Source organism: Bubalus bubalis, chromosome 7 (genome assembly GCF_019923935.1).
Source record: "Bubalus bubalis isolate 160015118507 breed Murrah chromosome 7, NDDB_SH_1, whole genome shotgun sequence".
In the NCBI taxonomy this organism is placed as follows: Eukaryota; Metazoa; Chordata; class Mammalia; order Artiodactyla; family Bovidae; genus Bubalus; species Bubalus bubalis.
In genome coordinates, this window is record NC_059163.1 from 47,809,754 (window position 1) to 47,835,824 (window position 26,071).

A 26,071-nucleotide genomic window follows, 5' to 3' on the forward strand; every position below is an offset into this window, starting at 1 on the left:
GAGGATTTTGAGCATTACGTTGCTGCCGTGTGAGATGAGTACAATTGTGTAGTAGTTTGAACATTCTTTGGCATTGCCATTCTTTGGGATTGGAATGAAAACTGACCTTTTCCAGTCCTGTCGCTAGTCCTGAGTTTTCCAATTTTGCTGGAATATTGAGTGCAGCACTGTAACAATATCATTTTTAAGGATTTGAAATAGCTCAACTGGAATTCCATCACCACCTAGATGTAGCACATGTCTACATTTTCTTTCAAACATCTAATGGACTGATAGGTAGTAAGTATTGAATAGTAATTAAGACAGTCTTTGGTAACACTTTGTCAGTCTTCATTTTCTTCTTTGTTTCTTTTCTCTTTCCTTGTTTCCAACTTTTCCTTGCATTTTTCCTTCTTTTATTGCTTATGGCTAGGAAGGACACTTGTTAAAACCCACAGCTACTGCCTGTCTCCAACAGCAACATTCAAAGCTAGGGAGAAAGTCATCTATTAAAGTAATATGTTTTGAAGTTAGTTTTTAAGGTGTTAATGGTAACTTAAAGCAACCATTTTCTTTTCTTTTATTTATATACTGCTGGTTATTCAGCCTCTTTTCTAAAGTAAAGAAAGACTCACTTCAGGTAGAACAGCTGATAGCATTTGTTATGAATAATTCCAGCTTTCAGATGAAAATTAGAATTTTTGGAAAACTTATATCTGCCACTGTGAGCTTGACAACTTCCCAAAACTTTTGATGAGATAGGTGGTTATAGTGTGATGATTCTGATATCACACAATGACGTGTATCAACATTTGGAAATCTGCATCACTCAATCTACCAGTGTTTTCCAAGGTACAAATATATGAACTTATAGAATCAGGTATCGGTAAAAAAAAAAAAAGCTAGTAAAAAAAAGATATACAGTGGATTTTAATTTAACAAAGTATTAAAAGTTCATTGATAAAATTCTTTTCCGCCTCGCAAAAAATTCTTAATAAGCTACCACTTATCAAGTGTTATAATAGCAAAGAATATACAGAATTTTTCAACTACATATCTGGTGATACTCAAATGTTCTTTATAAACATTAACCAAAAGAGCATGGGGGATTACCTGGTGGCTGCAGTGGTAAAGAATCCGTCTGCCAATGCAGGAGACATGAGTGTGAGTTGGGAAGATCCCCTGCAGTAGGAAATAGCAACCCACTTCAGTGTTCTTGTCTGGAAAATTTCTGTGGACAGAAGAGCCTGGTGGGCTGCAGTCCATGGGGTTGCAAAGAGTCAGACACGACTGAGCACTCATGCACACAAACGAGTGTGTTACTACTGACTGAATGCAGAAAGAGATGTAAAAATTCAGCTGTCTCCCATTGTTGGACATTAAAGAGATTTGTGAAGATCTCACTAAATTAAAGTTCTTGGCTTTGAAAAATATTTGTCATAAAAACATTTTCATTAGCATACAGTGGACTCATTTATGAAAAAATATTTTAAATGTTTTAGGGGTTTCCGTTCTAATGTATAATCCAAAATAGTGATAAATATAAATCGCATAAACTTAAGTTCAGTGAAGTCCTCAAGGGTTTAAGAGAGCAAAGAGGTCCTGACACCAAATGTTTAAATATAGCAGAGTACAAATGGAAAGGGTGCCTGGTTATCATGGCTCGATCTGCCAGTAATTGCGAAGTACTTGATTCAGATGTAAATGTCTTTTTAAGACTTTTAAAAGGAAAGCAAATTGCTGTTGGGATTCACTCCTGTGGGCTGGGGAGACTCCAAGCTCTTCAACAGCAGTATCTTTTTGACACTCTTTATAGGTATTCTTGTTCAGAAGGTGGGAAACCACAAGTGAGGCAAAATGGAAAAATTATTGGCACAAAGTTAAAGGCTGGTGGCAGAGCTAAGCAGTCCCATCTATTGTGAACATGTCATTCTTTTGGGGGCGAGATGAAGAAAGAAGAAGGGTTACTATCTGTTCTTAAGACACATCAAAAGTGTGACTGAAGAGGGGAGTGCCTAAGGAAAGTCCTTGTAACTGCGAGTTCTTACTCAGAAGAATAACTACTAGCCTGACTTAAAAGGAACCTTGACTTACAGGAACAGCAGGGCAATTAGTTGGTAGTGCTTCCTGGGTAAAGCATCAACACCCAGCCTCTCAGCCCTATTGTAGGGAGTATCCAGTCTTGGGAAAGAAAGGAAATAGATGTTTATACTCATGCTGGACTGCTGCCTCCAACATAGCATATTACCTGGCAAACTGTTGGTATTTGATAAAATATTCTGTTTTAAATATTTAAATATATTAAATATTAATGGCTGAAGATGATATGGGAAGACACTTATCTTTAGGAGACTTGGAGGTATCTGGCTGTTGCTTTTCTAAAAAGATTTCAAAACCAGTTGGAAGGAGATGGTTAATTGCAATAATAAACATGATTGAAATGAAACCTATTGATTGAAGGAGAAAGTCATCAGACAAAAGGAGATGACACAAGAGATGGAAATGTATAATTTAGAAGCCAACACTCAGTAAATGGCTGGATGGCATCACTGACTAGATGGACGTGAGTCTGAGTGAACTCCGGGAGTTGGTGATGGACAGGGAGGCCTGGCGTGCTGTGATTCATGGGGTCGCAAAGAGTTGGACACGACTGAGCTACTGTACTGACAGTAAATATTTGTTGAATTATATCTCCTCTAAGAGAAATAGATGAAAAGGAACTCCATTATCTAGAGACCTCAGAACTATCAGCAAGCACTGTATACCTTTTCCTTGTGCTAGGACCTTTGCAGTTGGAGGTGAATTATCTATAGGGGCAATCTCAGGTAGAACCACATTGTTCTGAGGCCCCCATATTTAAAAATAGGTTTAACTCAGAGTCTTGGAAAGAGAATATCACCAATACCAGAGTTATATTAAATAGTAATGGTTTATGTTTATAGTGTGAAGAGAACTTTGTCTTGGACCTAGGTAATTGTAGTTTTTTTCATAAATAGTATCCATTGTTTATAAAGACATATTGATGTTATTTCAATGCTACTATTAAATACTTTTTGAAAGTACTTTAAGATGATGACAGGATAGTCTCTGATGCCACCATCTAGATGTTGTGGAGAAGTCTAGGTCATGATGCAAATGACAGCCTGACTCACAGAAGTGCTGTGATTGACTTGCACACTATTTTAAAGGTGGGAAATTTTGCATAGAGGTCTGGCTTTCTAGCTCCTCCTAGTAGAAGAAAGTCATACAGACTGTCAAAGTTAGTCCTGCATTCTAGTGTGACAGTAGTCAGCTGGATCTGACTCATTACATTCACGCAATACCTGGCCAGTCTCCAACACCCCTTACTGCCTTAACACAGAATACCTACTTAATTTCTCTCTGTGGCTTCACTGATGGTTGAGTCAGAAACCCTGGCCAGCTCTTTCATACAGAATATCCCAGGGGATCCCTCTTATCAGTGCCAGCTATTTAAGATGCAGTCTTGTGTATTCAAGACTGGCTGCTAAGACAGTGAATTTTAAGCATTTTCTTCACAAGAGAAAAAAAAATATGTGAGGTGAATGGATATGAACTAGTGAACTTATTATGGTAATCATTTCACAGTGTATGCATGTATCAAATCATTTGGTTGTATATCTTAAACTAATACAGTTTTATATGCCAAGTAAATCTCAATAAAACTGGAAAAAAGATTTGGCTCCAGAATCCAGTAAAAAATTATCATATATAAACATCTCAATTTTATTTCCAGGGTGCAGTCTGCTGTTACCAATGTGTCTATGAGTGTTTTTTTTCTTTCCTGCTAACTTATGCAAAGAAATAGTCAAGTGCCCAGTCAGTCTTCATGATCTGTGCAAACATTTAAAAGCTTAAAGATGTTAAAATGTACTACCTTGGTTTCATTTTTTTGAAAATAATGTATAGCAAATGTCTTAGTATTTGAAAGTTAAAGTAGCCATGTTGTTCCAAATATTTGTAACATTCTCTAGGTGTAATAGCAGTGTAGATATGCTGGTCTTAGAAAATGTTATTTGCATTCTTAGACAAGTTACTATTTTGTTGAGTATTAACAAAATATTTTTAACCTAAAGAGTAATTAATAGCAGAGATTTTAGCTTTTGGTTACTTAATTGGAAGAATCTTAGTAATTTTGACAAAATTGGACAGTTGTGTTGTTTTCTGTTTCATTAATATTTGGCTCACAAAGATAACTCCAAGAAAAATGATGTCTATATATATTCTTAACCTCTTGTATAAAAGTTTTGATTCAGCTGCAGAATTGCTTTTTGCATTTCGTAAATTGCTAATTATAATGTCTTAAGCTTCCATTGTTACTCTGTGTATAAAGTTATAAAGTTGTGCTCTTATTTACTTGACCTTTTATTAAGTTAAATGGTCTGTTTTTTGCAACAGTGACATATAATAACATATTTTTCTTTTTTTAAAAAAAATAGATTTGGACTGAGCAACAAATTTGAATCAGAATTCCCCTCTTCATTAACTGGAAAAGTGAGTGTCAATTATTTAGACATTATTTAAATACCTCAAAAATAGTCTTTTCCTAACAAATTAGAAAAAAATTTATATTAGACATGTTTATTGACATTAATGTTTCAGTATTGTTATTTCTTAAAATTTTTCTTTAGGTAGCTCCTGAAGAATTTAAAGCCAGCATCAACAGAGTTAACAGTTGTCTTAAGAAGAATCTTCCTGTTAATGTACGTTGGCTACTTTGTGGCTGCCTTTGTTGCTGCTGCACTTTAGGTTGCAGTATGTGGCCAGTTATTTGCCTCAGTAAAAGAGTAAGTTGAATTATATATTTTAATTTAAATTTAGAAGTAGACAAGCGAGATCTTGCACTATCTAGTTTTTATTTTTTGTATTGAATGAGTCACTGTTCTGAATAATATACAAAAATAATTTGATCCAGTAGAGAAGTGATTGACCATATACTGTTATATTCAATAGCCATCTAAAAATAACATGTAATTTTTATGATGTAAGACATTACGTTAGAATGGAGTACAGCCTTATCTATATATCCATTGATGGTGGTAATTGAAAATTTGTATTAAGGTCTGCCACTTATCTCTGTGACCACCTAGAATGTGTTTCCTAACCTCTTGAAACTCTAGTTGCCATATCTGTAAAATGGCAATATTTACCTCCCTACTGAATAGGACTGTTGTAAGGATGAAATAGTGTTTGTAAAGGTTTTAGCTGAATAGTTCAAGGTAAGTCTAATAAATGTTGATTAATAGCATTATTACTGATCTATAAGATAGTACCTCAGAAAAAAATGGTAACAATGTTTGTTAAAATTGCGGAAAATTTGATTTTCTCTTTTTATTTAAAGAGTTTTTGTTGCTGTTATTTTACAAGTTTTCTGTGATGAAATAGTAATCTTATAATCTGAAAAAAATGGTCTGATGGTGGTAGTGGTTTGGTTGCTAAGTTGTGTCCGACTCTTGCGGCCCCATGGACTGTAACCCTCCAGGCTCCTCTGTCTGTGGGATTTTTCCAGGCAAGAATACTGGAGTAGGTAGCCATTCTTTCTCCAGGGAATCTTCCTGACCTGGGAATCAAACCCAGGTCTCCTGCAGTGCAGATGGATTCTTTACTGACTGAGCCACCAGGGAAGGCGAACAAATGATCTAAAGACTAATAATTTTGACTGCTTATAATAAAAAATTTCCAAGATGTGGGTAGAGGTATGGCAAATTAGTACAGATTGAACATTACATTTTTTTGTTATAAGGCTTTAAAAATTATGGTAATTATATGTATAAAAATGAAATACATTGGAAGAGAATGAATAGTTTTGTGTGGCTACATTTCATTTTGTCATCAAATAATCATAAGAAATATAGAAAAGCAAATTTTATTTGCCCTTTTTTGTCTTACAAAATAAGATGTATATTTTACTGGAAGAGGTTTTTAGCTAGTGCATTTTATTGATAGGAAGTAGATACTGCCTTGTAATAGAATTGCTATTGTAATATTTAATTTTTTATATTTGAAGAATATTTCTTTTTTCCCCCAAATAGTACTCACCAGATCATCTTCCTACCATAGATTAAAAGAAAAAAGTCTGATTTTTCCTGCATCCACAGTTGAATTTGTAGCTGTTGTAGTTAGATCCCCTCACTCCCTCCTACTTTTTGGGCATTTCCAATGCTTATGTGACTGCTGTAACTTCCTTGCTTGGTTGGTTGCTGTTATTTAACCCAAGGAATTAAAGAGTATTATTACTATAGAAACCTTTGAAACAGTTATTTTTATTTTTTTTTAATGAATAAATAAGATATTGTAATGTGTGCACAGTGTAGGATTTAGAAAACAAAAAGAAACTTCTTACTCTTTTCCATGCATTCTTAGTAACAAGATCATATTTTGGATGCTTTCATTAAATTCTTTCTTATTTGAGACATAAGGTAGATTAACTTTTTTAGGTTATTTCAGTCTATAGTTTCAGAAAGTATATTTCATTCAACTTTGTATTATTACCTCTGAAGTCTTTCTTGTATATATGTTTATGATTTAATTTTATATGGACTCTGCTGTCCAGTAGGCATAAACAAATAATGATTACTGGTTAAAAAACTGTTTCCCTGTCATGGGTATAAGCTGTTACATAATTGGAGAGAGGGACCCTTCTTGCATATATGAAGGGTGTTGCTGCTGCTGCTGCTAAGTCCCTTCAGTCGTGTCCGACTCTATGTTAGAGGCCCTGAAAAAAGGGATGCTTTGTCAGATGGGGGTGGGATTTAAAGCAGGGATTTTTAACCTTTTATTTATCATTTTATTTGCCCTTTTTGTCTTACAAAATAAGACAAAGTAAGCTATAAAGTATTATAAATAAGACCACATGGTATTAAACTCAAGATGGACCCATAGAAATCAATAGAACAGGACCGATACGTAGAAATCTGAGAAGCATTCTCTTGTTTGGATATATTACAATTTGTTTATCCATTTGCCAGCTGAAGGACATCCTTTGTGAGATATTTAACTTGCAAATATATTTTTCCAGTCTGTAATTGTTTTTTCATTCTCTTAATGTCTTTGGTAGAGCAAAAATTTTTTATTTTGATTAAGTCCAGTATATTAATTTTTTAAAAATTGTGTGTTTGTCATCATATCTAAGAATTCTTTGCCTAAATTAGGGTCACATTTTTTTCCTATGATCTTTCTGTATTTTATGACCCATTTTGAATCCATATTTGTATGGGTGTGAGATACAGGTCAAAATTCATTTTTTACATATGACTTCAAGTTTTCCAGGATGATTTGTTGAAAAAAGTATCCTTTTCCTATAAATTGCCATTGTATATTGTCAAAAGTCAGTCAACCATATTTATGTGGATCTATTTCTGGACTCTGTTCTATTGATTTTTATGTATCTATCTTGATTTTAATACCATGTGGTCTCATTTGTAATAATTCATAGCTTTATAGTATATGTATTTGCTATAGTACTATTTGTTGTTTAGTTGCTAAGTCATGTCTGATTCTTGCACCCCCATGGACTGTAGCACGTCAGTCTCCTTTGTCCATGGGATTTCCCAGGCAAGAATACTGGAGTGGATTGCTATTTCCCTCTATCTTCCCAACCCAGGGATTGAACCCGAGTTTCCTGTACTCTCAGGCAGATCCTTTACCATGGAGCCACCAGGGAAGCCACGCTATAGTACTGTACTACTACCATAAAACTATAAAGTATTATAAAAGCGTGTGTGTGTGTGTAGTTTAGTGCTTTATAGCTTTATAATAAGTGTTGAAATCAGGTAGGACAAGTCTTCTAAACTTCATTCTTCTATTTCAAGATTGTTTTGGCTATTCTATTTTCATTTTCCACACAGATTTTAGAATCAGCTTATCTTTTAAAAGTTACAGTTTTGATTGGTTTGAAATTATAAATCAATTTGGAAAAAATTGACATCTTTAACAAGTCTTCAAAACCATGAATGTGTTATATACCTCTTCATTTATTTAGATCTTTGATTTCTTTTTCATCAGTATTTTCTAATTTTTTTGTGTAGAATACAGATCATGCACATATTTTATTAGCTTTATGTGTTTCTTTGTTTTTGATGTTATTAATGGTATTTTAAAAATTTTGATTTCCAGTTCATTGCCAGTACATAAAAAATGCAGTTGATTTTTGTATATTGGCATTGTGTCCTATGACCTTACTGTATTTCAGGAATATTTTTATAGATACTATGGGATTTTCTACATAGATAACCATGTTGTTTTATTTCTTGTTTTCTAATCTGTATGCCTTTTATTTCTTTTTCTCTTTTTTTCATTGGGTAGAATTTCCAGTAAAATGTTGACTAGGAGTGATGTAAGTGGACTCCTTTAAGGCCTGATTTTTTTTCTATTTTTCTGTTTTTAATTTCATTGTTTTTTTTTGCTCTTATTTTTACTACTTCTTCTCCTTGCTTTGGATTTAATTTCTTTATTTCTAAATGCACTGACTAGAATCTCCAGAAAATCTTTGACTGAAGTAGTGAGAACAGGGACTTCCCTGGTGGCACAGTGGATAGGAATCTGCCTGCCAGTGCAGGGGCACAGGTTCGATCCCTGGTCTGGGAAGATACTACATGCCATGGAGCAGCTAAGCTCGTGTGCCGCAACTACTGAGCCTATGCCCTAGAGCCCACATGCTGCAGATACTGAGCTCACGTGCTGCAACTACGGAAGCCCCCATGCTTAGAGCCTGTGCTCTTCAACAAGAGAATCCTCTGCAATGAGAAGCCCACTCACCACAACAAAGAGTAGCCCCTACTTGGGGCAACTAGAGAAAGTCCCCGTGAAGCAACAAAGATCCCGCAGAGCCAAAAAATTTTTTAAAAAGTAATGAGAATAGATGTCCTTGTCTTAACTTCTGATATTAGGGGGAATGTATTCACATTTTTATCATTCCATATCATATTATGGGGTTTTGTAGATGTTCTTTGTCATATGAGGAAGTTTTATTCTACTGCTTTGTGGGGAGTTTACATCAGGAATAGATGTTGGATTTTGTCAGATACCTTTTCTGCTTCTTTAGAGTGGTTATATAGTTTTTTATTTTTAGTTTAGAAATATGTGGAATTGATTGAATTTTTAGACTTCAAGTTTGTTTAGAAGTCCTCTGTCTGTTCATGAGGGATATCTTTTCTGTAGTCTTCTTTTCTCATATCTGACTTTGGCATTAGGGTAGTGATAGCTCACAAAATGAGTTGTGAAGTGTTCTCTCCTTTTTAGTTTTCTGAAAGAGTTTGTGCAGAATATGCATTCTTTCTTTCTTAAGTTTTAGGAAAATTCACCAGTGAAGCCATCTGGACTTGTAATTTTCTTTGTTGGAATTATTTAAACTACAAATTCAGTTTATTTAATATATATGGAACTTTTCAGGTTACCTACTTTATCTTCATTGAGCCTCATAGTTTCTGTTTTTCAAGGGATTTGTCTGTTTTATTTAAGTAGTTGTATTTTCATACAGTTCATAATATTCATTATTCTTTCACTACTTGTAAAATCTCTAGTAATACAACTGCTTAATTCCTAAAATTGTTAATTTATTCCTTGTTCTCTCTTTTTCCTGACCAATCTGGCTAGTGGTTTATTAGTTTTGTTAATTTCAGAGATCAACTTTTGATTTTATTGTTTATATCAAGTTAATGTTTAATATCTCATAGGTTCCACTCTAACTTTTATTTTTTCTTCTTCTTACTCTGTTTTGGTAGTTTTTTTTAAAGTTGAAATCAAAGGTCATTGATTTGAGACCTTTTGATATTTAATGTTAAAAATTTTCTTCCTGAGTACTGCTTTAGCTGTACTGCCCAAATTTGGTATGTTGTGTTTTAATTTTCATTCAGTTTCTTTTACTTTCATATTTCTCTTTTGGTTTTTTTGTACAACCAATGCATCATTTAGAAGTATTTTATTTGGCTTCCAGATATTTGGGAGACTTTTATAGATATCTTTCTGTTGCCAATTTTTAATTTCATTGTGATTAGATAATACTTTGTATGTTTTGAATCCTTTTAAATTTTTTAAGATTTATTTTATTACCCAGAATATGAACTTTCTAGGTAAATGATCCTTGTGCACTTGAAAATAATGTGTTTTCATCTTCCTTTGGGTGGCGTGGTGTGTTTTAATTCAATTAGATTAAGTTGGTTAATAATGTCAGACCTTCTATAGTCTTACTGAATTTCTGTCTAGTACTATTAGTTATCAAGACAGGGATATTAAACTCTGTGACTGTATTTATGTAACTGTAGATTTGTCTATTTATTCTTAGCATTTTAAAAATTTATTTTGACATTGTAATTAGGTACATAAGTTTCAGATTTTTGTGTCTACTCCGTGAATTGACCTCTATCATTATGACATTGACCTTCTTTATTTTTTTCTCCGAAATACACCTTTTTCTAGTTTTAATATTGTCATTCCATCTTTTTTTTGACTAATGTTAGCATGGCATATCTTTTTCTGTCTTTTACTTTTAACTTAGTTGTGCCATTATTTAAAATTTGTTTCTTTTAGGCACTGTTAAGTCTTGATTTTTGTTTTCAGTTTTTATTCAGTCTGACACTCTGTCTTTTAATTAGAAATTTTGCACCATATACATTTATTGTAATTATCAATTTGGCTAAATTTAAGTCTTTCATTTTAAATTTGTATTCTTTTCTCCTAATCAATTCTTGGTTTTCGTTTTCAGCCTTCTTAAATTTTTAAAATAATAGTTTATCAAAGTGAAATTCACATAACAAAAATTAACCATTATAAAGTGAACAGTTTAGAGACTGTTCTAATGGTCTAATGGTTAAGACTTTGTACTTCCAGTAATTCCCTGGTGTCCAGTGGTTAGGGCTTCATGCTTTCACTGCAGGGAAATGGGTTTAATTCCTGATCAGGGAACTAAGATCCCACATGCCTTGTAGTGTGGCTCCCCACCACTGTCCACAGACTGTGTGTGTTCTATCTCTATGGATTTATTTATTCTGGTTATTTCGTAAGTGAAATCATATACAGTATATGACCCTTTGTATCTGGCTTCTTTCACTTGGTGTAATGTTTTTAAGGTTCCTCTGTGTTATAATAGGTCTCAAGTCTTCATTCTTTTTTATGATTGAATAATATTCCTTTGTATACACCATGTACACCATGCTGTGCTTAGTCGCTCAGTTGTGTCCGACTCTTTGCGACCCCATGGACTGTAGCCTGCCAGACTCCTCTGTCCATGGAGCTTCTCTAGGCAAGAATACTGGAGTGGGTTGCCATGCCCTCCTCCAGGGTATTTTCCCAACCCAGGGATCGAACCCAAGTCTCCTGCATTGCAGGCAGATTCTTTACCAGCTGAGCTACCAGGGAAGGAAGCCTATGTATACACCATCATAATTTGTTTATCCATTCATCCATTGATGGGCATTCAGGTTTTTTCTGCCCAATAGTGCTATTATTATGGACACGGTTGTATATGTATTTGTTTGATACTTTTTTCCAGTTCTTTTGGGTATATACCTAGGAGGGTGCTTAACTTTTTGAGTATCCATAGCAGTATTTGATCTAGGGCTAAACACTGGTAAGGCAGGATCTTGCTGGTTATTCTACTCAGTAGCTTGTTAATTGTGATGTTCTCTAGTCTGGCTAATGGAAAGAGGCTTTGTGCTGTATCTTTGTCAGATCTTTGTGCTGGATCTTTGGACATTCTTACCTCTCATCCTTTCTAGTAGTTCTTTGCTCTACCTTTGGTAGTTCCCTTACCAGCATGTACTGCTCAGCAGTCACCTTAATATTCAGTGTGGACTGTCTGCATGCAGATCTTTGGAGTTCTTTGAAACACTTTCCTCTTTGGTACTCTGTTCTGTGGCTTCAAGTTGCCTTGGTTTCTCAATTCTCTTGTCTCCTTAACTCAGAGTTGCCAGGCTTTGTCTAGGCTGTCCTTCCATTTACTGTGGCCTGGAAACTCTCTGACACCAATAGTCTTGCTTTTTGGGTTTCTGTTGTTTTGTTTGTTTTGGTAGTCTCAGGCCAGAGGGTAAATCTGGTGACTGTTGCTGCATCTTTGCTGAAAATGAAAGTCTGAATGTCCTAAAAGCATTTTTGACAAATAAGTACTGTGCTTGGGATTGAAAGATTTATATTAATGCTATATTGAAAGAGCATGTAGTCTGTTTGGAGAAATGGCTAGGTGAGCTCAGAAATAGTTCACGTTTATAAGTACTTGTTTTGCTTTTTCCATGAAGTAGCTCTAATAACAGAGAAGGCAATGGCACCCCACTCCAGCACTCTTGCCTGGAAAATCCCATGGATGGAAGAGCCTGGTGCGCCGCAGTCCATGGGGTCGCTAAGAGTCGGACACTACTGAGCGACTCTACTTTGACTTTTCACTTGCATGCGTTGGAGAAGGAAATGGCAGCCCACTCCAGTGTTCTTGCCTGGAGAATCCCAGGGACAGGGGAGCCTGGTGGGCTGCCATCTATGGGGTTGCACAGAGTCGGACACGACTGAAGCGACTTAGCATCAGCAGCAGCAGCTCTAATAGCAAAAGACAATAAATGTATGTCCTAGAAATATGAAGTAGCCACCTGCAATAACAAAATATTTTTGAAGTCTTGTGTTATATCTCAGACACGCATTTGAATTTTACATTCTATTATATAATATTTATTTGTTTTAATAGAAAATGTTTAAAATGACTTACTGAATAACATTGGAAGTCTTAGAGTATGAATATATCTGTCTTATCATTAGTTTAAGCTGTTGGAGAAGGAAATGGCAACCCACTACAGTATTCTTGCCTGGAAATTCCCATGGATGGAGGAGCCTGGGGGACTATAGTCCATGGGTCCTCAAAGAGTCAGACACAACTGAAGGACTAAGCACTTTAAGCTGTTAATACACCATTCTCTGGAAGTTACTTTTTCATTAATTCAATTAATTATTTCTAGAGCCACACTGTGGGCTTGGTATTGCTTCAAATGATGTTAAGAGGTTATGTGTTTACTCTTGTGGACTTAAAAAATAGACAAAAAGGCAATTAGGTAATTACAAATAGTGATAAATGCTTGGAAGACAATAAAGGAAACCTCAGCCTTTTGGTAGTTCTTAGTGTGAGTCTGAGGAGCTTATAAGCAGGTACAATGCTTCAGCTTCATTAAATAGATTTTATGACATTTACTTTGCAAAACCTTATTTTTGTTAATACTTTTGTTTATACTTTGCTTCTTGATTGGGCCTTAATTGTAGTATTATAGTTTTGAAAATTGATGTCTAAGTAAGTGAACTCTTTATGACTTTTTTGGTTTTAGCCTGGCTCATGTATTGAGGAAAAAAATTCATAATTTTACTGTACATGGTTACAGTGTTTTTTGTTTTCCATCCTAAAGTAACTATTAGTTTCAGTCTTTTGAGACTTTGCATATATATATATATATGATGAACATATATAATATCCCAACTTTAGTGATTTTATGGACTTTGTTTATATGTATGCTCAGCCATTGTCCTTTCTGGTTGAAGAACTGTAAGTTTTAGAATGTTTATATACCGACTTCTTAATCTTGTGAGTTGTTGTACCTTTTTTTTTTTTTTTTTTAGTGCTTTAACCTCTTACCTATAAGGAATAAAATTGCGTGGCTTTCTAAAAGTGTTCTCAATATGAATTTGTTGTACATAGTGTATATTTCCATTCTCTTTGTACTCTTCTGTATTTAGACCTATATCAGGGAATCATTTCTTTAGGAATAGGGAAGTAGGCTGCAACATGTGGTAGCTGGGACCTGGACTTTGATGCTGGAAAGAACTGGTTTGGAAAGTGGCACTTACTCAGAACACTGATCAGTTCACACACTCTAAACCTCAGTTTTTACCTCTCTAAGATGAGCTTAGTCTCTTCCTTGCAGTATTGTTTTAAAAATAAGAGCAAGTTGCTTAGTTAATGGCTGTTGCTATTAAAATCACAGTGCCTCTCATCTGTTTTGTGTTCAATAAATGTTTACTGAATGAATGTACCTTTTGGCTTTTGAAATTCTTGAGTAGTAAGATCATAACATTTCAGAAGACATAGTCCTCACTATTCAAAACAAAATTCCTAAGAAAATGAAAGCATTTGTCTTCTAGAGTAAATAACAGACATTTTTTTCTGCAGGGATAGTGTGATAAAGTACAAAAGATAGTAAATCACTGTTTGAAGCTGAGCGACTTTGAGTCACTTAAAACCTCTCTGAGCCTGAAGTTTCACCACCTTACCCCCTACTTTATTTTTCTTTTAATCTCAGGAGAGGAAAGGCTGACTGATCTCTCTAGGTACTCTCCAGTCCTGAAAATCTATAATCCTTTGAAAACTGAGCTGTGTAAGTCAACAAAAACATCCTTATTTTCAAGCTCTAAGTAAAGAAGTTCTTAATATTGATTTTTATTTCCAATCTAAAGATTGACATTTTAGTATTTACTTTTAAATTTTTTAAAACATTTATTTTTTTAATGAAAGATAATTGCTTTACAGAATTTTGTTGTTTTCTGTCTTTAGTTTTTTGGTCCTAGTTTTTCTTTTACTTTTTTGGCTTCTCTGAGGTTTGTTTTTTGTTTTTTTTTTTTTAGATTTTGCTATTTAGTTTTGAAACTTAGATGAGCTACAAGTCTTTTTTTTTAATCAAACTTTATTTCTTTTACTTTAAGTTGTAATGTGCTTAGATTTATTTCTAAATGTCTTTTCTCTCAACTTCAGATTTAGTTATTCAATAATAGTGAGTTACTTTGGTTGGGGTATATAGTAGGAGTAGAAAATCCAAATGGAAGAGGTCAGGAGTCGAGGGTTTTAAGTGAGAATGCAGCCTTGTAGGATTTAAAGAAATTCAAGAGAAAGTGAGCCTGGGAGAATCATAACCAGAAAGCTGCAAATATTTGTGTGTGTGAGGAACTTGGAGTTTACTTACTCAGTTATAACACCAATATTAAAAGATACCTAGAACTTTTAGAACTCTAATTTATTCTGTGTTTTGGATTTGAGCAATTATATTCACTTTGAATCATAAGATGAGAATTGCGGTGAACATTTAGATGAAGAATTAGAAGGATGCTTCTAACATGTTGCAGATAATGAAAGCAAAACAAACTTAAAAGCATCATAACAAAATTTTAGAGAAGGAGGGGATCTTGAAAAGTTTCTGGTAAACGAGATGGTAAACTAAATGTATTCTTATGACATTATTATAGACTGAAGGTTTAGGAAAATCAGTGCTAACCTTTTTTTAAAAAGAATGCTATCCAATTGCTTTATTTCTATAAATACAACATAATTATTAGGGTATTCATGTGTTCAAAATAAGTATGCACCTGTGACACCATCATTATAAACGATGCCATAAACCTAACCATCCTCTAGTAATTCACTCCTTTCCTCCCTCTTTTTTTGTATGTATAGGTGTGATGAGAACATTTAGCATAAGATCTACCCCATGCATTCTTTTCCCCCCAGCATTATTGCCCCAGTGGCTCAGCTGTAAAGAATCCGCCTGCAACACACGAGCCATAGGAGATGTGGGTTCGATCCCTGGGTTGGGAAGATCCCCTGAAGGAGGGCGTGGCAACCCACTCACTCCAGTATTCTTGCCTGGAGAATCCCATAGACAGAGGAGCCTGGTGGGCTACAATTCATAGGGTTGCAAGGAGTCGGACACAGTTGAAACGGCTTAGCACACATTCACATGCACACACAATTGACACATAACACTATGTAAGTTTAAGGTATACAGCATTGATACAATATTTTGATACACATATATATTGCAAAACCCATATGTTCTCTTTTAATCTTTACAATACCTATGTGGTAAATATCGTGGTAACATCTAATAACTAATTATTGAATGTTCATTGTACACCAGGGATTGAGTTAATCAGTTTACTTGTACTGTGTCATTCAGTCTTCCCCAAATTCCAAGAGTAGACATTCATATTATTCTTATTATAAGGATGAGAAAACTGAAGCTCAGATCAAACTGAGATCCCACTGTCTACAAAGTTAGGCCATAGTTAGAACCCTAGGCTGAAAGCTCCAGATCTCATACTTTTTTTTTTCACTCTTTGATAAGGATACAAAATCAGTTATTTTTTTATCCTTTATTATAGTTCAGTTTTAATCGGGAAGCCAGGGCTATTTTAGAGGTTTTAAAGGAACTTAAAAGATCATTATTTCACATGACAGGAAATTCAGGTCCATAGAGTCTTATATAATGATTTACCTAAGTTTATCCAGTTGATTTATAAATGGTAGTAATGTTCAAGCATTTAATACCAGCTTTTGCAATACTTCCAGTTTTTTGGCAGATTTAACTTTCCTGTTTTTTTTTTTTCCCTAATAGTTAAACAAATTTGTATTTCTTGAAAATACAAACTCACAGTAAAGGAAGGAGGCCATAAAAGAAATAAAGATGCAAGAACACAGTATATTTTAATCAGATTTTATACTAAATTCCAGTTGGACAAATGAGAGTTGATACATTGCTTTTGCTTCTCTTTTAGTTTTATAAAAACAAAAAATCAGTATCCCTATATTTGAAAAATTATCAGGTTCTCGCTCCCTAATAAATAAGTACATACTATTTCTGATAAAGTTTTTATTGTTTCTAATATTATACCCTTCCTTAAAACTTGTATATTTGCTCTTAGATTGAGAATGTTATGTAGTGAGTTAATGCATTGTAGGAGGGACAGGAACTCTCACTGAAGGTAAAGTTGGGTTTTCTGATTCTAATGCTAGGTATTCCATTTGCAGTTTTTTGCCTTAATTCCTCCCGTATTATCATGATAAAGAAATAGGTTTAACCTCTTTCAAATCTTACTTCAGCTGCTGTGGGAAAGGGATCTCATGTAAAAATGTTATGACCAGAAGAATATATTTATTGCTGTTTCATTTTAAAAAATATTTTAGGATTGAAACTTGGAAAACATTCTTACATAAACTAAATTACTACCATTAGTGTGAATGGCACTGATTATTTGTTTTTAGTTGAAGGGAGACCTTGATGCTGGAAAAGATTGAAGGCAAAAGGAGAAGGGGGCAACAGAGATGAGATGGTTAGATAGCATTACCAACTCAGGGGACATGAATTGGAGCAAACTCTGGGAGATAGTAGAGGACAGAGGAGCCTGGCATGCTGCAGTCCATGGGGTCACAAAGAGTTGGACACGACTTAGCAACTGAACAACAACAACTAAAATAACTTGTTAAGGCCCTGATGGCTCATCAGGTAAAGAATCTGCCTGCCAATGCAGGAGATGTGCCTTCAATCCCTAGGTTGGGAAGATCCCCTGGAGAAGGAAATGGCAACCCACTCCAGTATTCTTGCTGGGAAATCCCATAGACAGAAGAGCCAGATGGGCTACAGTTCATGGGGTTGCAAAAGAGCCCGACACAATTCAGCGACCAAACAATAAAAACCTGTTACTAATTTCTCATTATAAAGGAGGATAATGCAAAAAAGCAAACTTTGAATCTTAAATGTGCAGAGATGGCACTGGGACTTTAAAGATGTGCTGCTGCTGCTGCTGCTAAATCACTTCAGTTGTGTCCGACTCTGTGCGACCCCATAGACTGCAGCTCACCAGGCTCCCCCATCCCTGGGATTCTCCAGGCAAGAACACTGGAGTGGGTTGCCATTTCCTCCTCCAATGCATCAAAGTGAAAAGTGAAAGGGAAGTCGCTCAGTCGTGTTAGACTTCTTTAAAATGTGTTTTGCTGAGAGCTGACTGACATCCAGTTCTTTCTGAATATTTATGACATAGTATTGATGTGGTGATTTGTAGAAAGCTTTGCTCATCTTCCTCAGCATCCAGTCTGTTCTTACCCTATGAAATGGGTTCTTGATTTCAGACACTATTTTTTCAGTTCTACAAGGTACATTTGATGTTTTTATAGTGTAGTCCTCTTTTGAAGTTCTTCATTTTTTCACCCATTTTGTCCATTTCCCACTATAATTGAACATACTAATCATAGTTAATTTAAATTCCTGTCAACTAAGACCAGTACTTGGATTATCTCTGGATTTGTTTCTGTGGGTTTTTTCTTTGGATTATTGGTCCTATTTTCCTGGCTCTTAAAGTTTTTAATTTTATGTTAGGTATTATAAATAGAGTGAAGTAGAACTTCCAGAAGAAATCTTCAAAACCAAGGGTCCCATCTATCCTCTTTGAAGCAGATCAATTCAGTTCAGTCACTCAGTCGTGCTGACTCTTTGCGACCCCATGGACTGCAGCACGCCAGGCTTCCCTGTCCATCATCAACTCCCGGAACTTGCTCAAACTCATGTGTATCGAGTCACTGATGCCATCCAACCATCTCCTCCTCTGTCGTCACCTTCTCCTTCCGCCTTCGATCTTTCCCAGCATCAGAGTCTTTTCTGATGAGTCAGTCCTTCGCATCAGGTGGCCAAAGTATTGGTGTTTCAGCTTCTGCATCAGTCCTTCCAATGAATATTCAGGACTGATTTCCTTTATGATTGACTGATTTGATCTCCTTGGATTCCAAGGGTCTCTCAAAAGTCTTTTCCAACACCACAGTTCAAAAGCATCAATTCAGGCAGATAGAGTGAGGAAAAATGATCACTTTGATCTAATCAGAGATTGAGCTAGGTTGGACTGGTAAGTGATTCATCGTCAATACCTAGTTTTCTGTTTCTTGGTTATGGCCCTTCTAGACTTTTGATTGAGGCCTAGCAGGTCTTTGCCTCCTTTCCTCAGAAAGTTGTATGTATCCTTCGGATATTTTGAGTTTAGATTTTATGCATGTTCAAGTGTTTTGAGAAGTATACCAATTTTGAGTTTGTTGCAGATCCTCTTCCCTCTAGCAGAATTTTGTCTCCTAAGTACTGAGAGACTATGAGTAATCTTTTTCTGCCTGTTTGTCTTGGTCCCCCACCCTTCTATACTACCCCAGAAGTCAGTAATGTCTCTTGGGAAAACTGGCTTTGCATTTTAGGGTACATCTAATTTCCAGTCCACTGAGCCAGGCTGTGCAATCTGTCAAAGCTCTCTTGATTTCCTCTTTCCTTAGTAAGAGTCCCACTGGTTGTGTCAAACCTAATCCTTGGCGGATTTCTCTAATCAACAAAGAAAGAAAATGGTTGGTACATAAACATCAAATGATTTAGAAAGGGTGCTTTCCTTCTCTGGATTTTATTTCATCCAGGCCTTGTTGCTTCCCAGAATGTTCTGATGTTTTAAAAATAATGTTTTTTGTTTGTTTGTTTTTGTTATTTCTTCAGTTTATCCATTTCAGTTTGTGGTGAAAGTGTTGGCTTGAGTGTTCACATCCTACCCAGAAATACAAGTCTCTAGTTAACTTGACTTTACATAAAGAATTGTGCTGTTCTTTGCATATTGGGAGTGAAAGAACAGTGTGATTATTATTATCTTGCTTTTTTAACATTTTGTTTGAAATTTCTTCATATTTGGAATTAAATCATATTTTAAGGACACTGTGTTCATTTTATGTTAGTGCCTTGAATGGAAGGATTTAAAATTGATTTCACTTAATTTATATGCAAGTTAAAGTAGTTAATACTTGCTGATCCCAGGTAGAAAGCATGTTCGGTTTGGAAATCTGAGTTTGAATCCTATCATTACCCTTATTGGTATGTGACCATGGGCAAACCATTAACTTTTATAAATCTGTGTACTTGATCTATAAAATAATGATATACCTCAATTCATGTTTAGTTGCACAAAGCAAGTTATAAACAAAAACAAAATACATTTTGGATAAATCTCATTGAGACTTAAAAATAGAGTAGAGTGAGTATTTCCTAGACCTCAGCTGGAGAAAATTTTAGTTTTAGATTAAGTTGGCTGTTCAAGGCCAATAGCTGAGTTAGTGGTTTAAAATACTTTACATGTCATAGAGGTGTTATCCAACAAATTAAAAATTCTTTACAAATTTGTAGCTTCATTGAATAATGGAGAGAGCATGTTATTGAAATCCTGTTTCAAATCCCAGTTCCACCATTTCCTAGTGTGGCTTTAAGTTTCTTAACCCCACTAAGACACAGTTTTCATATGTAAAATAAAAGTTATACAAGCTGCCTTCTAGGTTTATTGTGAAGATTGATTGAGAAAACAGGGAAAACAGTTAACATGGGGTCAGATCCAAAGTGAAGATCAACAGATATGATTCCTTACTCCTTTGTTTCTCCAATTGTCATTATAAGCAATCAGCAGTATTTTCCCCCCTGCCTGTTGTGAAGTAATTCTTCCTTGTGAAGTCATACAGGTTTTTTTAATCTCCGATAGTAATATGTTTGATTATTATATAGTCATATAATATATATATATTATATATACAAGCTATATATATATTAGCTTAGTGAAATTCATTTGTCTTATGAACAATTTTTCTAATTTTCTTTTGTCATTTGAAACTCAGTTTTAGTTTTCTGAGATGTTATCAGTATTTTCTGAAAAGTTATCAGAGACTTGTAGATAACCCCTTAAAATTGTGTGCAATATTTTTATATATTGGTGCATAAATGCCTTTTTCATCAAATCCCAAAGTAGTCAGAGTAACCTTAAGAAGTCAAGAACCACTAGCCTAGTCATAAACTCTTGATTAAAATTGTGCTTAAAATTAGTATTTGTAGGTCACTGCTCAGTACTAAGTTAAAGGGAATTTTTGATACACAAAGTATTTACAGTTGTTTAGCTTATCTTCATCTGAAAATAGTATTTTTAACAAACAGTATGAAATGATTTTTTTGAAAATACTTTGATGGATATTTAGTTTATCTAGATTACATAAAAGTTAATATTCACATAAAATTATTTTCCTCTTTACATACTATACTTTTTATTTATTATGTTTTTTAAAACTTTTTATTTTATTTTGAGGTATAGCCAGTTAACAATGTTATGATAGTTTCAGGTGAGCAGCAAAGGGGACTCAGCCATTTATTTATTTATATATAAAACCATGTATCCGTTCTCCCCAAAACTTGCCCCTCCCATACAGGCTACCACATAACATTAAACAGAATTCCATGTGCTATATAGTAGATGGTTATCCATTTTAAATATAGCAGTTGTGTATATGTCAATCCTAAACTCCCTAACTATTCCTTCCTCCATCCTTACTCCCCCTCCCCCCAGCCATAGTTCTTTCTCTAAGTCTGAACATTCACATAAATTTTTTTGAACTATTTTTCAAGTCTTTATTGAATTTTTTTACAATATTGTTTATGTTTTGGTTTTCTGGCCGAGAGGCATGTGGGATACTAGCTCCCTGGCCAGAGATTGAACCTACAACACCTGGATTGGAAGGTGAAGTCTTACCACTGGACCATCAGGGAGTTCCTCCATACATAAAATTTTTAAAAGGGGCATTTAAATACAGGAAGGGAATTTTTTGAGGAATTTAATCATATTCTAGTTTGTCTTTCGGTGAATCTAGATTTTTCATATATTATAATACTGAGTTTTCTGCATATTATTGCAATATAAAATTTATATTAATCCAGGACAGAGATAAATCAAGTAATTTTCTCTTGTTAAAATAATTCATTTAAAATTTTGCATGCTTGCTTTCTAATGACTTATAACTAATAACATTTTTGTTTCATTTATTTTAATGATTTGAATTTGCACAGATGTCAAAAGATATTCATTTGAAAAATACTTAAAAATTTTAAAAATTATGAATACATTCAAAGCATTATTCTAGTTAAAGCTTAATGCATTATATATAAACTTAGGAGTTTAAAATTTGTTTTAAATAAGAAACTGAACATTTGAAATTATACTCTGAACTCTGTGATATGAATAAATCCTATTCAAAAAGCTTTAATTTTAAGTTTAAATAGTTAAACTTTTATAAATAGTTATTAGTGAGCTATTCATACATTTTGTTAAATATTTTAGCATCTTATATTCTGAAGACTGATAAGAATGCTCTTTCTTTGGGGGAAATTCAGAGAAATTTTGTTACAGCTTCCACATTTAACATTTTTCCTTTGATTTTAAGTACTTAAAAATCCATGAGGTTTCTATTGATTTTATCAGCAAGTTCTAGAAAACCACTTCTTTGAAAAAAATTTTTTTCAAAGGACTGTGAGTTAGTGAATCATTGGTAATGAATATACTGTTAAATAAGAGTGGTAACAGTGGTAACAAAGTAGGGAAGTAATACAGGGAAAACTTTGTAAATGATTTGCTGTCCTGAAAGACTTATATCTAATAGTGCATAATTCATTTATGAGGAATAACAACATATTCATTAGTAAGTATAATATTTAGAAAAATTACAAAAAATGTTTCTTCTCATAATAAATCAAATTTGAATTTTCAGAAAATCCTAATTTTCAGTTGCAGTAGCTTACTATATCTGGGTGTTTCATATGTATTTTTCTATTGTAAGCTTACTTTAGATGCTTCTTTGGAAATTGATAGGGATTTATCAACCTAATATTAATTGTTGATCAGTTGTTATTTAATTAGCGTTTTTGTGAATTATCCAGGCTGTTTACCTCTTTTGCATTTTCCTGGTTGACTTACTTCCACAATTCTACCAAAAATTTAAAAGGAACCAAATAGAAGCCAAAATTTCTATCCTTCTATTATTATTACTTATTCAAGTTAAGTCTATTTAATAATTCCATTTATAATTGAAATTGTGTTTTTTTAGTTTCTGTTATTTTTTGCTTTAATGTTACAGAATGGTTATATTAGAATTAGTTCACCAGTGAGAAAAATACAGTTAGCAAAGTGTTGAAATGAGGAAATGTGTGACAAAAAACTAAAGCGAGCTCTGTGAAGAGAGAGGGGGTTCAGAGTCCAAATGCTTAGAACGGTCCTTTTTCCAACCAAGTTAGTTGACATGATGTTATTTTCATAAAAACCTTGTTTTGATTACATGGTGTGGGTTGGTGGTCTTTGTCCTTTTAACTAAGGGTAAAAATCCACGATAAAATTAGATTTCTTGTTGATCATCTTTTGCAGAAGAATTGAGGATGCATTGGTTAAGAACTGCTAACCTGTCCTCTAGCCTCCAGGGTGTGAGCCCTGAAAAGGATTAAGGCCCACTGTAGGGAAGCTTGCACTGAAGCCTGCACTGCCCTTTCCCCTGTTCTTTCAGTTAAATAGAAGATTTTTAGTTCCCATGACTATCAATCTGGTGCTTTTCACAAGCACCAAATTCTTTTAAGAAAATTGATTATTTTTAGATCCACTGGCCTAGAACACTGAAAGATGATTTTTTTAAAAAGTATTTCCTGTTGATAGACCCTATACATACTGTTTTTTTCTGAGGCATATTAGTTTCCTTTAATTTATGTCGATTTGGTGATCGATAGAAATACTTAAAAAAATCAAGGACAGGTTTTTATATGGTTAAGTTTGTTTGTCCAGTAATAATTATAGAGTTTGGCAGTGTTCAATCTTATATTTTGTTATAAATAGCTATCTGACAACCCTGTGGACATAAACTCTTAACTTTTATTTCTAGAGTACTGCAATAATAAGGTACTTTATTTTCATGTTTAAAGGCTTTTAAATAGATTTTTATAAATGCTGGTGTCATTTTTTGAAATGTCTGCCAAATTGGTGTTGTATTTAATTGTGAAAATATATTTTGATTTTGTTAACTGAAAATAATTGCAAAGTATTAAACATTTTCAGAAGTTAAAACTCCCCCCCCATTTAATTTGAGCTTTTGTTGTTACTAGCAAATAATTTGTGGCACAGTTTCTTTTTTTTTTTAATGACTGTTACAGTCTATATACTTGTCACCTTAGTGTGCTAGAAATGTTCCACTCAGATCAAGAGTTCCTTTCTGGTTTTGTATGTTCTCACCTGCTCCTCACTGTAAATCACTGAGATGTCAAGTGCAATGATTAATTAAGCTACACGTGCATGTGCTTTTTTTTTTTCCACCTGTCAAGCAGGAAAGAAGTCTTATATCAGTAGCAAGATTAGATGCTGCAAATTCACAGCTATTACTCCAGACTGTCAAGTGTATAAAAATATTTTATGTTTAGATGCTTATTTGGAATATGGCATACCACCATTTGTTTGGTTTAGAGTTCTTAAATATTGTTTAAGATACAATTATTATATCAAATTCTGTCATTAAACTTCCAATTAGAAGCAAAGGATAAATTTGGCATTTCTACATAAATATTTTGGAATTTAAGTTTCATACTTTATACTTGATTTTTAATCAAATATGGGTAGTTGATTTGAGTTATTTAAAGTAAATATTTTAAGTTTCTAAAGTGATGTGTGTTTGTGTGTATGTATCATATGCACCATGAGATCCATTCATAATGTTTGTTCTTGTTATAGTATGGGTTTAAATTTGTGATGAATGATTGTGGAAACTACACTTTTTTTCTGTATGTAATGCGTATTTGCAGAATGTAATGTTAAACTTCTAATTTTTATATATTAATATGAAACAACAGACTTGAAAGCTTGTTCTCCTCACCCTACTTCTTTCATACCTCCTACCCCCTTTTTAAACATCAGCAAAAGTAAAACCTCAAATTGTATAGTAATCTTAATCTATTATTAAAAGGTCCTAGAAAGGAAGATTACAAGGTAGATTCAGGTTTTGAATCGGTTTTGCCATTGGTTTAGCAGCGGGTGGGCAGGCAGATGCCTGCTCAGAGTAGAACCTATTGCCATTTTTCACCATTGATAGAGTAGCCTTTCAGAGTCAATGAGCTCTGTCAATGTGAGCTTGTCAAGGCTACAACTTCATAGACCTGAGAGGCGGTTTGAGAGGTCAGCCCTTTTCAGGTTCGCTGTGATGCAAATGAACTTTAATGCTTAAACAACTATTGGAATTTTTATGTCTGCTCCTTGTTCTTTTTTCTTCACAAAGTCATTGACGAGACATTCAGTGCTTTTTAAATTGAAAGTTGCATTGTGCTAAAGACCTAGTACAGATTTACGGAGGGCTGAAAGCAGTTAGATCATGTTCTTTTCATGGTGCGATTAGAATCAAATCGATTTCCCTACAGCCTTCAGCATTCAGATGGCAATTTTAACAAAGCTTGGGGGCTAGACAAGGGACAAAACGACTGAACTGAATGTTAATTACACTCTGCAGCCTTATTTTCTTTTGATTTGGGGCTGACTGGCAACTAAATTAACAAAAAGTGTGACCATAACTGCTGCCCTATTTTCATTTAAAAGGAGAGCTGCCTCTAAAAGGCTATCTTTACAAAGAAACAAGTGAGGTCTGCTGATCATTGTTAACAAGGGCACTTTTTTTCCTTTAAAATTCTTGCCAAAAAAACTGTTCAAAAAAGTAATGTAATAAATTAGTCATTGAATGTAATAAATTAGTCATTGGCATATTATTACCCAGGGAGTTAGTTGAGTTTCTGATTTTTTTTGACATAAGCTTGGAAAATGTAAGGCAGTAAGTGGTAGTTATGAATTATAATTGGCACCTTTGTGGCTGTGGTGTGTATTTAGCATGTTCCACATGCTAAAAGGTAATATGGTAACTAGATTACCGTAGATGCCTTAAATAGATACTAAACATTTTATTATGTAACATTAGAGTATTCAATATCAGCTTGGTCATAACAGTTTTTCACCTCGCTCATCCTTTCTTGATAGTCAGATTTTCATATTTGATGATTAGTACTTATTTAGTTGTGGCACATTAATGGAGCTGGATGCATTTTTCCTTTCCTTGCAAGGAAGCTGCAGCTGCAGCAAGTTGCATTTGCTTCTTGTGGCCACACTGTCCTGTTTGCACCTGCAGCTGGGTCAGTCTCATCCTAACACCTGGCACCATGAATTATCCTCCTCTTTATTCCTCTGCAAGCAAGAAACATTTCATGCTGCATAGTGTATACTGCAAAAATCAAGTGACCTTCAGTATAAATTTCTTAGTTGATTGCTTTAACAGTAGTATTGAATAAAGTTTGATTTTCAAATAAAACCAATTTTATTTGAAAACCAACAAAAATGATTGGATTAAATGCAGTTTTGCCTCTGAAAATCTTTGTGAAATAATAAATAAGCTTAGCTTTTAAATTTGGACATTATTTTTAAGTATGATATAAAAGTTTGATTTGATACAGAT

The 26,071-nt window shown here is 34.2% G+C and overlaps 1 protein-coding gene across 1 annotated transcript in view; it reads left to right on the forward strand.

Annotated features, from left to right (window-relative positions):
- CHIC2 (cysteine rich hydrophobic domain 2) overlaps positions 1–26,071 on the forward strand; it is a 58,209-nt gene that overhangs the window by 26,773 nt on the left and 5,365 nt on the right. The window contains exons 2-3 of the mRNA XM_006048212.4: positions 4,437–4,491; positions 4,629–4,784. Of these exons, the coding sequence (XP_006048274.1) occupies positions 4,437–4,491; positions 4,629–4,784 (211 nt within the window). The remainder of the gene's footprint in view (positions 1–4,436; positions 4,492–4,628; positions 4,785–26,071) is intronic.